We start from the raw sequence: 14,616 nt of genomic DNA on the forward strand, positions 1-14,616 counted from the left end.
GAGGCCAGAGGCAGGGCAGAGGTAAGAGGGAAGGGGGTCAGGAAAGTTTTTACTGGACTGGCACTGTCATGAGCTGCTGATCTTGCACTCTTACCTTGCTCTTGTGGGCACAGTGGTGGGTTCTCCTGAGGTGACAGGCTGTCCTGATGATGATAGCCTCTGAAATTTGGTAGTGTAAGTCTCGCTCACTCTGTCCCATCCTCCCTCAGGTGCTCCTTTTGAGTAGGATTTAAGGTGGCTTCAGTCTGGATCTTTTCAGCAGTGCCCCCACCTGGGTTCCTAGGTCCCTGCCCTCCATGCATGTCGTGCTGTTAGCTCCCAGTACAGTCCAGTTTCTCTCTATATGCCTTATTGAGCACTGTGCTTAGATTTCTTGGTCAGGTGTCATATCACAGTCATTTTGTTCCTAAACTCCAGGAGACATAAATCAAGCTCTTTAGGTGGTTGGGTTGAACACCTTGTTTCCTGACTGGAGTCACTGACTGCTGAGTGTAACACTGAAAGTCCCGCATCCCAGGAAACCCCCGTGTCCTGGGCAAGCTGGGACAGTTGCAATCTCATTCTTGACCTGAGGTAAAAGTAGGAACACTTTATAACCTCACCCTTTGCATAGCATGATATGGTTTGGCTTCGTGTCCCCACCCAAATCTCATCTTGAATTGTAACTCCCACAATTCCCACGTGTCATGCTAGGAAGCTTGTGGGAGGTGATTGAATTATGGGGGCAGGTCTTTCCTGTGCTGTTCTGGTGATAGTGAATATGTCTCACGAGATGTGATAGTTTGATAAGGGGAAACACATTTCGCTTGGGTCTTATCCTCTCTTTACCTGCTGCCATTCATGTAAGATGTGACTTGCTCCTCCTTGCCTTCCACTATGATTGTGAGGCTTCCCCAGCCACGTGGAACTGTAAGTCCAATTAAACCTCTTTCTTTTGTAAATTGTCCAGTCTCAGGTATGTCTCCATCAGCAGCATGAAAACGGACTAATACTTAGCATAACTGTCCTCACAAAATCCTTCCTTAGTCTACACACTCTTGACCTTTTTGCATTCTGATGGGGGCCAGGGAGAAGATGTCTCAATCAGTTCTAGGACAACCACTTTGAAATTTCTGCAGAATTTTCTTTTTCCTTTGAAACTCTGTTTTCTGATGTCTGTCATGCCTTGGTGCCTTGGTTGAAACTTGTTGCCTAACATCTTATTACTCATGAGACCCAGGTGGTATTAGCCAGGAGTGGGATGCAATTTTGAATGAGGGGGAGATTGATCTACTAGTTACCTTTAATGAGGGCTCACTGTCCAAGCCCATGTCAAGGTCTCTAGCCTAGCACCATGGGAGGATGATCCCTGAGGGAGGGTTACTCCAAGAGGTTCCAATCCCAGGATTTTAGGATTCAACTTCTGGTCCACTCCCCATCCCAAAGTCCACCATTAGCATCATCCTCCCACCCCAGTGATCCTGATTGAGCTACCAGTCCATTTGGAGATCTAAACACTTCTTAGACAGGTTAAAACATAAAGGAATAGCTCAGAGTATATTCTATGTACTGAAATATCTACTCAGTGAGCCACATGCTTGGATAATCAAAGATGACTGTTCAAATACTAATAATAAGGCTTACAGAGGCTAATATTCTTATATGCTTTTCTAAGGGCTTTATACAGTGTGTTGATTTTCACAACAATTTCAGATGCTAAGTTCTAGAAGTTCTAGTATCATTCTTTTTTTTGAGATGGAGTTTCACTCTTGTTGCTCAGGCTGGAGTACAATGGCATGATCTTGGCTCACCATAACCTCCAGCTCCCGGGTTCAAGTGATTCTTCTGCCTCAGTCTCCTGAGTAGCTGGGATTACAGGCATGCACCACCACACTGGCTAATTTTGTATTTTTAGTAGACACGGGGTTTCTCCATGTTGATCAGGCTGGTCTCGAACTCCCGACCTTAAGTGATCCCCCCACCTCGGTCTCCCAAAGTGCTGGGATTACAAGCATGAGCCACCGCGCCTGGCCATATTGTTCTCATTTTTAAGATAAGAAGATGAGAAAACGGAGGCACAGAAAGATAAAGTAACTTGCCAAGGTCACACGGCTGGGAGCGCAGCCTGAGATTGAAGTTCTGAGAGTCTGACTCTAGAGCCCACGCTGTTAATCCTACCTCTGCAAGACCCTGACTCCAGCAGTATTTGAAAGATAACCTAGTATGCTGACTATGACAGAGTAGGGACAGCATGGGGAAGTGGGGTCCTGAGTTTTGTAGTCAGAGCAGGTTTTTGACCTTGGCTCTGCCACCTATTGGCTGTTTGACTTGGAACATGTCACAGCTCCCTCAGAGCTGTTTTTGTTTTTGTTTTTGAGACTGAGTTTCGCTCTGTTGCCCAGGCTGAAGTGCAGTGGCGTGATCTCTGCCCACTGCAACCTCCGCCTCCTGGGTTCAAGTGATTCTCCTGCCTCAGCCTCCCAAGAAGCTGGGATTACTGGTGCCAATGACCACACCCAGCTAATTTTTGTATTTTTAGTAGAGACAGGGTTTCATCACATTGGACAGGCTGGTCTTGAACTCGTGACCTCAGGCGATCCACCTGCCTCGGCCTCTCAAAGTGCTGGGATTATAGGCGTGAGCCACTGCACCCAGCTGGGTTGTGAGTTTTAATAATGTACACAGCGTACCTAGCAGAGGGTCTGGAACACAGTACATGCCAGTAGATACTTTGTCCTCCTTCCCTCTTTTCACTGCCCCCAAACAACAATTTTGAAGTGAACCTATGATCTGGAATCAAACAGACTTTTTTAGATCCCTGTAGGGCTCATGCTAGAGATTGTTCAAGAGGTGGACCCATCTAAGGCACATGGACAAGTCAACAGTGGCAATATTTTAACGAGAAAGTTCATTCCAAAGGCAACCACATGGACTGTGAAAAGCATTTGTGAAACTGAAATTATTTTGCTTTTGTAGGACAACTTGGCTCTCTAGGAGGGGTAAATCTTGTTTCTGGAAAGATTAAAAAACCTAAGGTGTTCGTGACCGAGGGAAAAGATGTGGCTCTTACTGGGGTATGTGTGTTCTTCATCAGGACTGACCCTTCCAAAGCCATCACCCCTGACAACATCCACCGGGTAAGGGGCAAGAGCCATTGTTTACTCTGAATTACCAAAAAACACACAACTTGCACACAAATATTCCTCCGGTGGAGACAATCATAGTATATTCACTACAGTATCTAAGACTACTTTCAGAGAAGTATTTTTTAAAATTTTAAAGCAAGAAATTAAGAGGACATTCCCTTTAAATCTTTTGAGTAAGAGGACTTAATATTCAATTTATTAACACCAGTTGATATAACCTTCTGGGTGTGTGTATAACAGTGAAGGCTTTCTTTTTCTAAAGGATTCCCCATGCATGATTTACTTAATGGCAAATTTTATACATTTAAGTTAAGATTTCTGAAAGTGGATATATAACTTTATTTTTTTTGTGCAAAGTAAAGTGCATCTGTACAAGTTTTCCCCTTCCCTCTGATGGGTATACTATCTTCTTGGAGCAAATAAACTGATAAACATCTGGTATTCTATTTATTTCATGCTTTTATTTTGATGATTACAATTTAGAATAGTATAAAGGTTATTTCTTAACAAGGTTGTCAAACTAATTTTTTTATTTTTATTTTTATTTATATATTTTTTTTCCCTGAGACAGGGTCTTGCTCTGTCACCTGAGTTGGAGTGCAGTGGCACCATCTTGGCTCACTGCAGCCTCCGCCTCCTGGGTTCAAGCAAGGCTTCCTGCCTCAGCCTCCTGAGTAGCTGGGATTACAGGTGCACGCCACCAAGGCTGGCTAATTTTTGTATTTTTAATAGAGATGGGGTTTCACCATATTGCCCAGGCTGGTCTTGAATGCCTGACCTCAAGTGATCCCCCCACCTCAACCTCCTAAAGTGCTGAGGTTACAGGTGTGAGCCACCACACTCGTCACAAACTAATAATTTACTGGGTATTTGGTAAAGTGACAACATTTAAGAAATGACTTAGTAGCTGTGTTGCTTTTGAGGATCATTTTTACAATAGAAGATCTCCTGCTTGTTTTCCAGGAGGTGAGTTTTAACATGTTAGATGCGGCAGATGGAGGCCTGCTCAACAGCGTGAGACGTTTGCTGTCCGACATCTTCATTCCTGCTCTCAGAGCCACGAGCCATGGCTGGGGTGAGCTCGAGGGCCTTCAGGACGCAGCTAACATTCGGCAGGAGTTCTTGAGCTCCCTGGAAGGCTTTGTGAACGTCCTGTCGGGTGCACAGGAGAGTTTGAAGGAGAAGGTGAGGATGAATAAGCTGTTCCTTTAAAAATGATCAGGTGGTCAACAGGCACAGTACCTAAGTGTGTAATGCTTCTCTTGGATGGTCTTAATTCCTCTATGTTGCAGTTCTTCAAAAATTTTGGTAGGCAATTTTATTGCTCCCTCAAGACGTGGTGGTGATTAGATTTAAATTTCTACAGTTTATAATGATCAACACATTCAGGGGTTTCATAAAAACGTTGGCAGTGATGTAGGGCTTTACCCGGTCAGTCAGATGAGTGTCTCCAAAGGTAAGAGTCAGAAATGCTTGTGGCACTGCTGTGCATCCTAGAATGAAAGGAATTTGGAACCGAAGTGTCTGTGTGTGTGTGGTGGGCAGCAGATGGAGGTGGGAAGAGATCCTGAAGAAACAGAAGAAGGAAAGAGGAACTGATATGTTTGGAGAGAGCAAGTTGGATCCTGTGGTTCAGTCAATGATCAAAAGGGCCTTTAAGAATAATTTTGGCAAATGTGAGATTTAGCTTCTGTATGATTTGTGCTGTTTATAATAAGTCTGTGTTTGTGATTACTTGGGGCAGAGGTTGAGGGATGCATGCATGCGTGTGTGTGTGTGTGTGTGTGTGTGTGAGTGAGAGAGGGATAAAGATAGAGTGAGAGCGTGAGAGATTGAGAGAGAGAGAGAAAGAGAGAGAGAGAGAGAGAAGACAAGGGAATAAGAGAGACGACAGAGCCCAGATCAGGCATGTAGGGGCAGGTAGGGAAATGGATCCTATGGTCATGATGACAGTGTGACACTCTGCCCTCCTTTCCCGGGAATGCTGATTCTGCTGGGATTGGGGAAGGCGCATTATGCTTTCCAAAGGATGTAGAATGGGGGAGTTAAGCAAATTTTATCCAGACAGACACAGGATGACTCCAGTTAACACCCGCATTATATTTGTGATTAACTGTGATGGAGGCCAGACCAAAATGCAGGTTGGACCAAATAAAATTGTTGACATTCTGTGGAAAAAAGCAGTGTTTTTTCTCATATGGGTCCACTTCATACTGCAATAAAAGTATTAACAAAATAGGATGGGTCCCCAGGTGGGAGGAGGCATTCTTTCTGAGTGGGAGAGGGCAGCGGGCTTTGGGTTGAATTGTGAGGGTGTGTAGGATCACAGGGAAGTGTTGGAAGGTTCCGTCAGTCTCGCGGCAGCGTGGACAAAGGCACGTGGGAGTGGAGAGGTGCTACCCGATGGGCTTTCCAGAGCGCTGTCAGAGTGCAGCAAAGTGGAAAACACAGGGCCCATGGTCTGTGTGTTTTACAAAAGCATCATCTTATTATTTAATTTTCATTCTAATTAGGTGAATCTTCAAAAGTGTGACATACTTGACCTGAAAAACCTAAAGGAACCTACGGACTACTTGACTCTAGCAAATAACCCTGAGACCTTGGCAAAAATAGAGGATTGTATGAAAGTATGGATCAAACAGACAGAACAGGTAATTTTGAGAAACCAAACATCAATTTCAGGTGCCACGTTACTTCACTAGACAGTGGAAGAAGGTGGATTCACATACGACGTTCCATTTGTTAAGAGTTTTACTGTAAATTTGTGAGGAGGTGAGAGGTCCAATGTGGTTTTCATTTACTGTCATGAATTAAGAAGAGGTAGTAAGAATTCTAAGAAATGAAAGAAAATGGCTGTATGTACTTACACCACTCGAAGGCTGCACTTTGCCACTTTCTTTTCTCAAGGTCTAGTTTACTTTGGAGAGAACCCCTGTAGAAGCATGAGGAGTTTTCTCATTTAGTATGTCCTCCCAAAGGGAGCTTGAGACTTAACGATAAAAAAAAATTCAGAAAAGTTCTCAATGAAGGAATGAAGGTGGACATTACATTAAAAAGTAAGCACAATTCAAATCCACTAGCCTGAACCATGCAGTTTAACAAGGCCATGTTCCTCCAAGGTTATAGAGTAAATGAATAGCCAAGAAAAATTCCTGAAGTCAAGGCCTTCAGAAGCTCATTACAGCTCATTAAATAGGTAGTTTTCCATTGCAGATTGGGTGACCGTAGTTAGCAACAGTATACTGTATATTTCAAAGTGTTAGGTTGGTGCAAAAGTAATTGTGGTTTTTGCCATTACTTTCGATGGCTAATTACTTTTGCACCAATCTAATACCTGGAATAGAGGACTTGAAATGTTACCCACACATAGAAATGTTAAGTACGCAAGGTGATGATACCCCAAATACTCTGACCTAACCATGACACATTCTACACATACAACAAATACTCACATGTACCCCATAAATATGTAAAATAAGCATTAATAAAAGAAAAAAGTATGAAGCAAAAATCTTAAAAAACCCCCCAAAATATAAGCTACTTTCATATGAGGAAAGCATAAGTGGTTTTCAGTTAAAACAGGTCAAAGAAATGTTCACTGAAGTTTTAAAAATGGATACATGCTAAGTTAGTAAAAGATTGTTATTGGAAGCATGGAATACGCATACATCATGATCCAGATAGGATAACTGATTTCCTTATTTTTTTTGCTTGCCTATAAGTTTAGTATCTCCTGCCCCATGCAATGGCTCATGTTTTCCCCGTGCATTTGCAGGTTCTTGCTGAAAACAATCAGCTGCGGAAGGAAGCGGATGACGTTGGGCCACGAGCGGAGCTGGAGCACTGGAAAAAAAGACTCTCCAAGTTTAACTACCTTTTGGAACAACTGAAAAGCCCAGATGTGAAGGCTGTGCTGGCGGTGCTTGTGGCGGCCAAGTCAAAACTGCTGAAGGTCGTCAGCCATTTCATTTTGCCTCGTAAAAAGGGAATAAGAGTTCTCTATGCATATTTTCAAGTTATAGAGTGATTAGGAGCAAAGAATGTTATTATACCTTGAGGAAAAACATTTATAATTATGTAATATTTCCCTCATATAACTTTGGAGGTTGTGGCAATAGTCTTTGAATTAAAGACATTTGTTAGCTGGCGTACACATATGTATATATGTTATTAGAGGGCATTGCATGTAATTAAGACAGAACATGATAGCATGTTTATATACATGTATCTATATGTTATGATTTCAGACAAGCTAGAAATAAAAATAATGAAAACTCACCCAATCCATATTTATTTTTTAGTCCTTGTATATTAGTTTTATATTGCAAAACAACCCCCAAACTTAGCAGCTTAAAACAACCAATAGTCCAGGCGCGGTGCCTCACACCTGTAATCCCAGCACTTTGGGAGGCTGAGGCAGGCAGTTCACAAGGTCAGGAGTTCGAGACCAGCCTGGCCAATATGGTGAAACCCCATCTCTACTAAAAGTACAAAAATTAGCTGGGCATGGTGGCGCGTGCCTGTAGTCCCAGCTACTTGGGAGGCTGAGGCAGAAGAATCGCTTGAATCCGGGAGGTGGAAGTTTGCAGTGAGCTGAGGTCGTGCCACTGCACTCCAGCCTGGGTGACAGAGTGAGACTCTGTCTCAAAAAAACAAACAACAACAAAAAAACCAGCCAATATTCTAATCTCGGAGTCTATGGGCCAGGAATCTGGGTGCAGCTTAGCTGGGTGCCTCTGACTCTGGGTATCTCATGAGGCTGCAGCTGTGATGTGAGTTCATCTTAGGGCTCAACTCGTGGAAGATCTGCCTCCGGGTTCACTCATCTGGTTGTTGCTGCCTTCAGCGCCTTGCTGGCTGTTGGCTAGAGGCTTCCTTCAGTTCCTTCCCACATGGGCCTCTCTGTAGAACAGCTTAGAACATAGCAGCTGGTTTCCCTTAAAGGGAGCAAGTGAGGGAGGGCAAGAGAGCACCCAACCTAGAAGCCACAGTCTTTACGTGAATTAATTCTGGAAGTGACATCCTCTCACTTTAGCCATATTCTCCTTATTAGAAGCAAGTCACTAGATTCAGTCCATGATCAAGGAGAAGGGACGAATACAAGAGCTTGAATACAGGGAGTTTGTGGTCATTGGGGACCATCATAGAGGCTGCCTAACTCACCTGGCATTGGTGCTGGAAAGACTATTTGTTAACTATTTGCATGGGTGTTATTAGCTATTTGCATGTTTTGATACATGCAAATAATCTAAATAATCAATAATAATTTGTTACAATAAACATGCTATAGATTTACTTTATTTTATTCCTCAATGAAATAGCAGAGGTAAGCCTTGCAATACAGTTCAGAAATACTATCAGTCGGACTTCCATGAAGTCAATGGAATGTATTGACGTGCTAAATAATTTCCTTTTACTGCTCTCACTTTTAGATTATCTTTCCATTTCTAAGTTCTTAGCTCATAGCACAGTACTGGCATATGGTTGGCAGATAATAAACAATTACTACATTTATGGATAAATGTATAGGGATATAGGAAGGGAGTTCAGGTTAGAATAGAGGAAAGATAGAAAATATGGTAGTGAGGTATCAAATGGGTCTGGTGCAGGGGAAAAGGTGTGAGTTTAAAGGGAGGTGCTGTCCTCTTGGTGCTCTAGGATAGTCATGGCACAGATTTTATATGAGAAGCCCTCGAAGATATGTTTTAAAAAGTTTAGTCAAAAATTTTAAATTGCTTCCCAGCATAGCAATATCTCTTGCCTCTCTGGATTCAGTTTTATGTGAGATGCACAGAAAGTCTGGCCTAATGGACTTGTGGTGACTGTTAGCAGCGGTTATGTTGGAAGTTCCTCTATGAATAATTGCATTAAAATTGGTTTTCCGTATTGTGCTTAGACTTGGCGGGAGGTGGATATTCGAATCACTGATGCAACTAATGAAGCGAAGGACAATGTGAAATACTTGTATACACTTGAAAAATGTTGTGACCCTTTGTACAGCAGTGATCCAGTGAGTTAAAGATTTCTACTCTTTCAGTCTATAGATAACTCTTTTTGCACTAGCTGAACTGAATATTGAATTTTGGTTCATCGATATTACAGTTCATTGGAAAGGTCTTAGAAACTTTATTTTCAAGAAAATTTTATATATTTATATATATATGTATATACACATACACACAGATACCTATATTTCTATATCTATTTCTCTAAACAGTCTATCTCCTATCTATTGAAGATGTATATGAGATGTTATATTTTAAAACATTTATTGCACGTTACATTTTCCATTAAATATTGCAAAGGGCATTCTGAACTATATATCTCAAAGAACTGTAGGAAAAATCATTAGCTGGTGATTTTTCTTTTAATCTTTTAGCTTTAGGAAGTGCCTGCTTTTACTTATTACAAAATTAACTGTTATTAACAGTTCATCCTTAATAATAGTTAACAGGTAACTCGCTGTTGCTTGTCATTAACAGCAGGTCAATGTTTCTTCCATTGAAATAAAATTTGATTAACCATATATGACTAATATAATAAAATTCATATTAAATATATTATTTTCATGTAAAGCATTAGATAGTATTTTAAAATCTTTAATATAAATCTCTTAAACTTTATTTTAATGCAGATGGAATGGTTAGTCTATTAGAATTTTGCTGAATTTGATGATTTTTTTCTGAAAACTTTGATGGTATCTTTCAGCTATCCATGATGGATGCTATTCCTACACTTATAAATGCAATTAAAATGATCTATAATATCTCTCATTACTATAACACTTCTGAGAAGATCACATCTCTGTTTGTAAAGGTAAGTGCATGATGTAGAGTTCATGTTCATTTATATTTCTTTACCAATGATCAATTTTTTGATAATTAAAAATTACCATCTTGGCTCAGTTCAATATGCATGTATTTTAAAATTTTAAAAAGGCTTAGGCTATCAATAGAGATAGAATTAAATTTATGTCAGAGGTTGATTCTAGCAAATCATAAAGCATTATTTCCCAAAGTAATTATTATGATAAATATTTTATTATTTATATAATACAAATGAAAAAAGATTTCTTTCCCTATGTGGTTTAGCACATCATGTATTCCTACTGGGTAAATTTTAATTAAGAAAAGCTATATTTAACTGACTATCTCTTGTTTCATATTTCATATGCCACTGTTCCAAATTTATTTGATGCCACAGTTGTTTACTTGGTGTTATTAGAACAATAATCATGGTAATAAAAGCCACTTGCAATGTTCTAGGAATCTATAAAGCAATTATAATGATTCTGCCAAAAAACATAACGATGCTTAAACCTTATGTCCTAACTCGTAAGTGTTTATGGTAAGCACTGTTGCTATTCTCATTCTGAATAGTCTCTAAGAAGTAAATGACTTTTTCATTATCAAAGCAAAAATCTTAAATGTTGTATTAAAATAGAAGAGTTTTTGACTCATGAAGATTTGTGTTCTGAATACTAACGCAGTAGGAAGCACAGTTCTTCCTGGGAATAAAGACATCCAGCCTTAAGAGCTCAATGGGAAACTTTTTCCTCCTCTCATATAGGTAGTTCAGGTAGACAGGAGGAATGACTGCAAAATTCCCTCCCAACTTCCTTATACTTTAAAATTATATGTTAGAGTTGCAGGAGTATTCCCTGAGTAAATGACGCCCAAAAGTAAATTTGTGTTATTAATTTAGATTTTATACATATTATTTGCAAAACATGATTTAGCATAAAATAATGAAACCACCATTTAATTATGGAAAACCTTTCATTATGGAAATGTTGAATTAGGTACAAAAGGAGAGAGAATTGTATACTATAATGCCATGTACATATCACCTAGATTCAGCAGATATCCACTCTTGGCTGATCTTGTTTCACCTATACCCCCACCCCTTGCACTGTAAATCCTGGGCATCATATCATTCCATGGATACAGCATAGTCATTTTAATTTTCCTTGTGCTTTATGCAAAAAATTAATATATTTCTGAGGATTTTTGTAAAGTTTGGAGAGATGAATAAAATGTTAGTGGTTTTGTACATTAGCTTTCCTTCTCTCTGTGGCCTTCTCCTTTTGACATTTCCATTGCTGATCTTGGTCACATGAAAAGATCAGGATTGGCAGTATTTTACATGGTGCTAGTAAACTGTGAGTTAGATATTTAGAGCAGGTTACCTAAGGAGATTTGTGGAAACTCATCAGTTTTTAGGGAAGGAAATGAAGCATTCCGTGGTTGGTTAAGACATTCATCCTGCATAAACAAGGTGGCCCGAATTGTTGATTTTCCATGGTGCTTCCAACTCTGCGATTTCACAAATGATTTTGACAATATCAAAGGGTTATTGGTTGATTGCATCTGTGATGGAAAAAGAAATAAACCCAACCTCAAGTTAGAAGATGGTGAACTCTGAGAAGTGGAAGAGTTAAGGACCTTCTAGTTCAGTTTACAATCCATGGCTGTTTTATGTGCTTAACATCATTTTATTGGAAAATCCCAGGTGACAAATCAGATTATATCTGCATGTAAAGCCTATATCACCAATAATGGAACCGCTTCCATCTGGACCCAGCCACAGGATGTTGTTGTAGAAAAAATACTATCTGCGATTAAACTGAAACAGGTAATGGTTAGTTTAGTATTTAGAGGTTCTATTATTTTTGTCTTATTTTTGCTGAGACCATCTTAAATCATTTTGTAATTATTACATCTTTGGTTGCTAAAAAGAACAGTGATTCTTAACTATTAAGAAAATGGAATGTTAATATACCTTCCCAGGAAATTTATTCAGTTTTTTTTTTACCCTTCTTGGGAGCCTACTATGTCCTGATACCACAGTAAGTACTAGAGATACAAAGACAACTGATATGAGGTAGTTTTCCTTAAGCGTCTTAAAGATGAATGGAGAGAGAGTCACAGAAGGATGCTATTACCAAAACCGTGGGACCAAGATGGGAAGGCCACACCTTTGAGTTGCATCATGAGTAACCCAGTTAGAATCTGGAATTGCTAGATTAGAGGAGGTGAAAAGATGATTTCCAGGCTGATGAGTGAGTACATGCAAAGGCATGAAACTATGAAAAAGCTTATAATTCCATCCTAATTTTTCTGTTGCCTTCACTTAAAAAAATAAAATTTCTCGTTCCCTTTGTTGTATATTTTTGTATATTTTTCTTTTGATTTTAAGGAATACCAGCACTGCTTTCACAAGACAAAGCAAAAGCTTAAACAAAATCCAAATGCAAAACAATTTGATTTTAGTGAGATGTATATTTTTGGAAAATTTGAAACTTTTCACCGACGCCTTGGCAAGATAATAGACATCTTTACAACCCTCAAGACGTATTCAGTCCTGCAAGATTCCACAATCGAAGGGCTGGAAGACATGGTCACTAAATACCAGGTATTGTACTTTCAAGCTATATTTTCTACCATAATCCACAACTAAACTGCAATATTTTATGCAAATAACAGTGTTTAGAATGATTCAAATCATCCATCTGTAATGTAAAATATAAATAATCTCATGGCCTTTTAACCATAAAGAAATTAGATTTATTTGAGAATTGTGTAATGGTGCTAATATGTTCTTTTCAGGTGTGTGGTTATAAGAATGACTTTCCAATAGTCTAAAATTAATCACATTAAAAAAGCATTTTCATTAGTAGCACAAGAAAAATGTTTAAATGTAACTTATTATTTTATTTATTCATGCAAGAAATATTTCATGAAGACTATACTGTGTCAGGCATTAGTCGACACCAGGTACTGTGTGGCACTCAGTTATCTCTGCATTTAAGCATTTTATTTGGACCCATATTAAAAAATATAAAGGACATGATTTTATTCTAGATCTGACTTCCCTAATTATTTTGATTTTTAACTGCTTTATCTTGTCATGGTATCTGTGTGACTAATTTTAGTTTTGAAAGTGGGCATAGTGACCTAATAACATTTTGAAGATGTTAGAAAAGCAATTTACAAACAATTTGCTTTAAATTCTTAATATGGACATAGTCAATTTTTTTCTTTTTTTGGGGATGCTGACACTAAATCTTAAAGTTTTTTGGTACTTGAATTTGAAAAGGATCATATAATTAACCAGTATACACTAATTTTTGTACTCTAACAGTTTAGACCAATATAAGGAATCTTTTTTATTTCCTGAGTATATCAAGTTTTGGGAGAGAAAAAGAAAAGATTTTTATATAGCAGGAAACATTTTAAGTTTACTGACAGATAGTAGATGTGCAATAAATATCTGTCAAGACAATAATTAAGTAGATCGAGTTTGAATAATTGCTGTAAAGGTCACGATTAATCATTTCCTTTATTTAACTTAATAATCTTAAGTGACCATTAAATCCCATCATAGAGCGGGATTTTCTCAAGTCCCCAAATCTTTAAAATTACTACATCAAAATGTAGTAGCTTTTCTATACTTCTTTTAGAAAGCTACATGTGTATGTGTGTGTGTGTGTGTGTGTGTGTATATATATATATGCATACACACACACATACTTTTGATTCATTTGATATTAAGGAACATCAGCACTGTAAATCCTAGACATTGTGTCATTCCATGCATGTATATATTGTGTGTGTATGTATATTTTATATAACATTCCATGCATATGCATGTTATATAAAAAAGTATATGTATATATACACACACACAATTTCTAAATAGAACTAATTTTGTAGTTATGCAACATGAAAGAGTAGGTTGTTTTATCTAGTAAACTTGATTCAAGAAGTTATGCTGTTTATACACTTTTGTCTATTGAGAGATTTGATGTTTAAATGGAAGTGACTTTGAAGAGGAGATTGTAGAAGAAGGAGGCCCAATATTCTTCATAAAAATTATATGCTTCTGTCAACAATGTGGGCACCTGAGTTTGAGAATGGCTTAGTACCTGGTTAAGAAGAATCGCAGAGCATTATAGCTCATTATTCAAAGCAAACAAAGCTTCTGATAATAGTATTTTCAAGGAGATGAACTTCCTAGTTTGTACTTTCCTAGTCACAGGCTGCAGCTTTGCAGGGCAGTAGGCAGCAATTAATTTTAGAGAGGTTTTAAGTGGTGGATTCCGGTTTGACATTTTTAAGACGTTTGGGGCTTGGAAGATAGTAACTCATCTGTAGATATAACATAATTTATTTTCTTCCTATGTTGTTTGTATTCTGTGAAAGCCTTATTTATTTTCTGAGAAGATTTAAACTATTCAACACAAAATATTTTGGTAAATTCTACTCTGGGCTTTAAAAATTTATTTCAGATATGGTTAACAATAAAATTTTAGTGAAAAAGACCTTTCCCAATTTTCAGATGTGACTTTTATTTTATTTTATATTTTCAAAAATACATAAAACTTCTTGAAAATGCTGTCCAAGTGATTTCTTTGAATGCAGTATGGCAACCTTATACTGCCTATAAAATAATAAGCATGAAACAATGTAAGTAAAAAAATGAAGCTTCC

The 14,616-nt window shown here is 38.4% G+C and overlaps 1 protein-coding gene across 1 annotated transcript in view; it reads left to right on the forward strand.

The window, feature by feature from the left end:
* DNAH5 (dynein, axonemal, heavy chain 5) overlaps window positions 1–14,616 on the forward strand; it is a 274,359-nt gene that overhangs the window by 18,524 nt on the left and 241,219 nt on the right. Inside the window, 8 exon segments of the mRNA XM_011994188.1 lie at window positions 2,956–3,116; window positions 4,089–4,310; window positions 5,639–5,776; window positions 6,901–7,077; window positions 9,022–9,135; window positions 9,834–9,941; window positions 11,637–11,759; window positions 12,324–12,539. Of these exon segments, the coding sequence (XP_011849578.1) occupies window positions 2,956–3,116; window positions 4,089–4,310; window positions 5,639–5,776; window positions 6,901–7,077; window positions 9,022–9,135; window positions 9,834–9,941; window positions 11,637–11,759; window positions 12,324–12,539 (1,259 nt within the window).

Source organism: Mandrillus leucophaeus, unplaced genomic scaffold, assembly GCF_000951045.1.
Source record: "Mandrillus leucophaeus isolate KB7577 unplaced genomic scaffold, Mleu.le_1.0 Scaffold445, whole genome shotgun sequence".
NCBI classification, from domain to species: Eukaryota; Metazoa; Chordata; class Mammalia; order Primates; family Cercopithecidae; genus Mandrillus; species Mandrillus leucophaeus.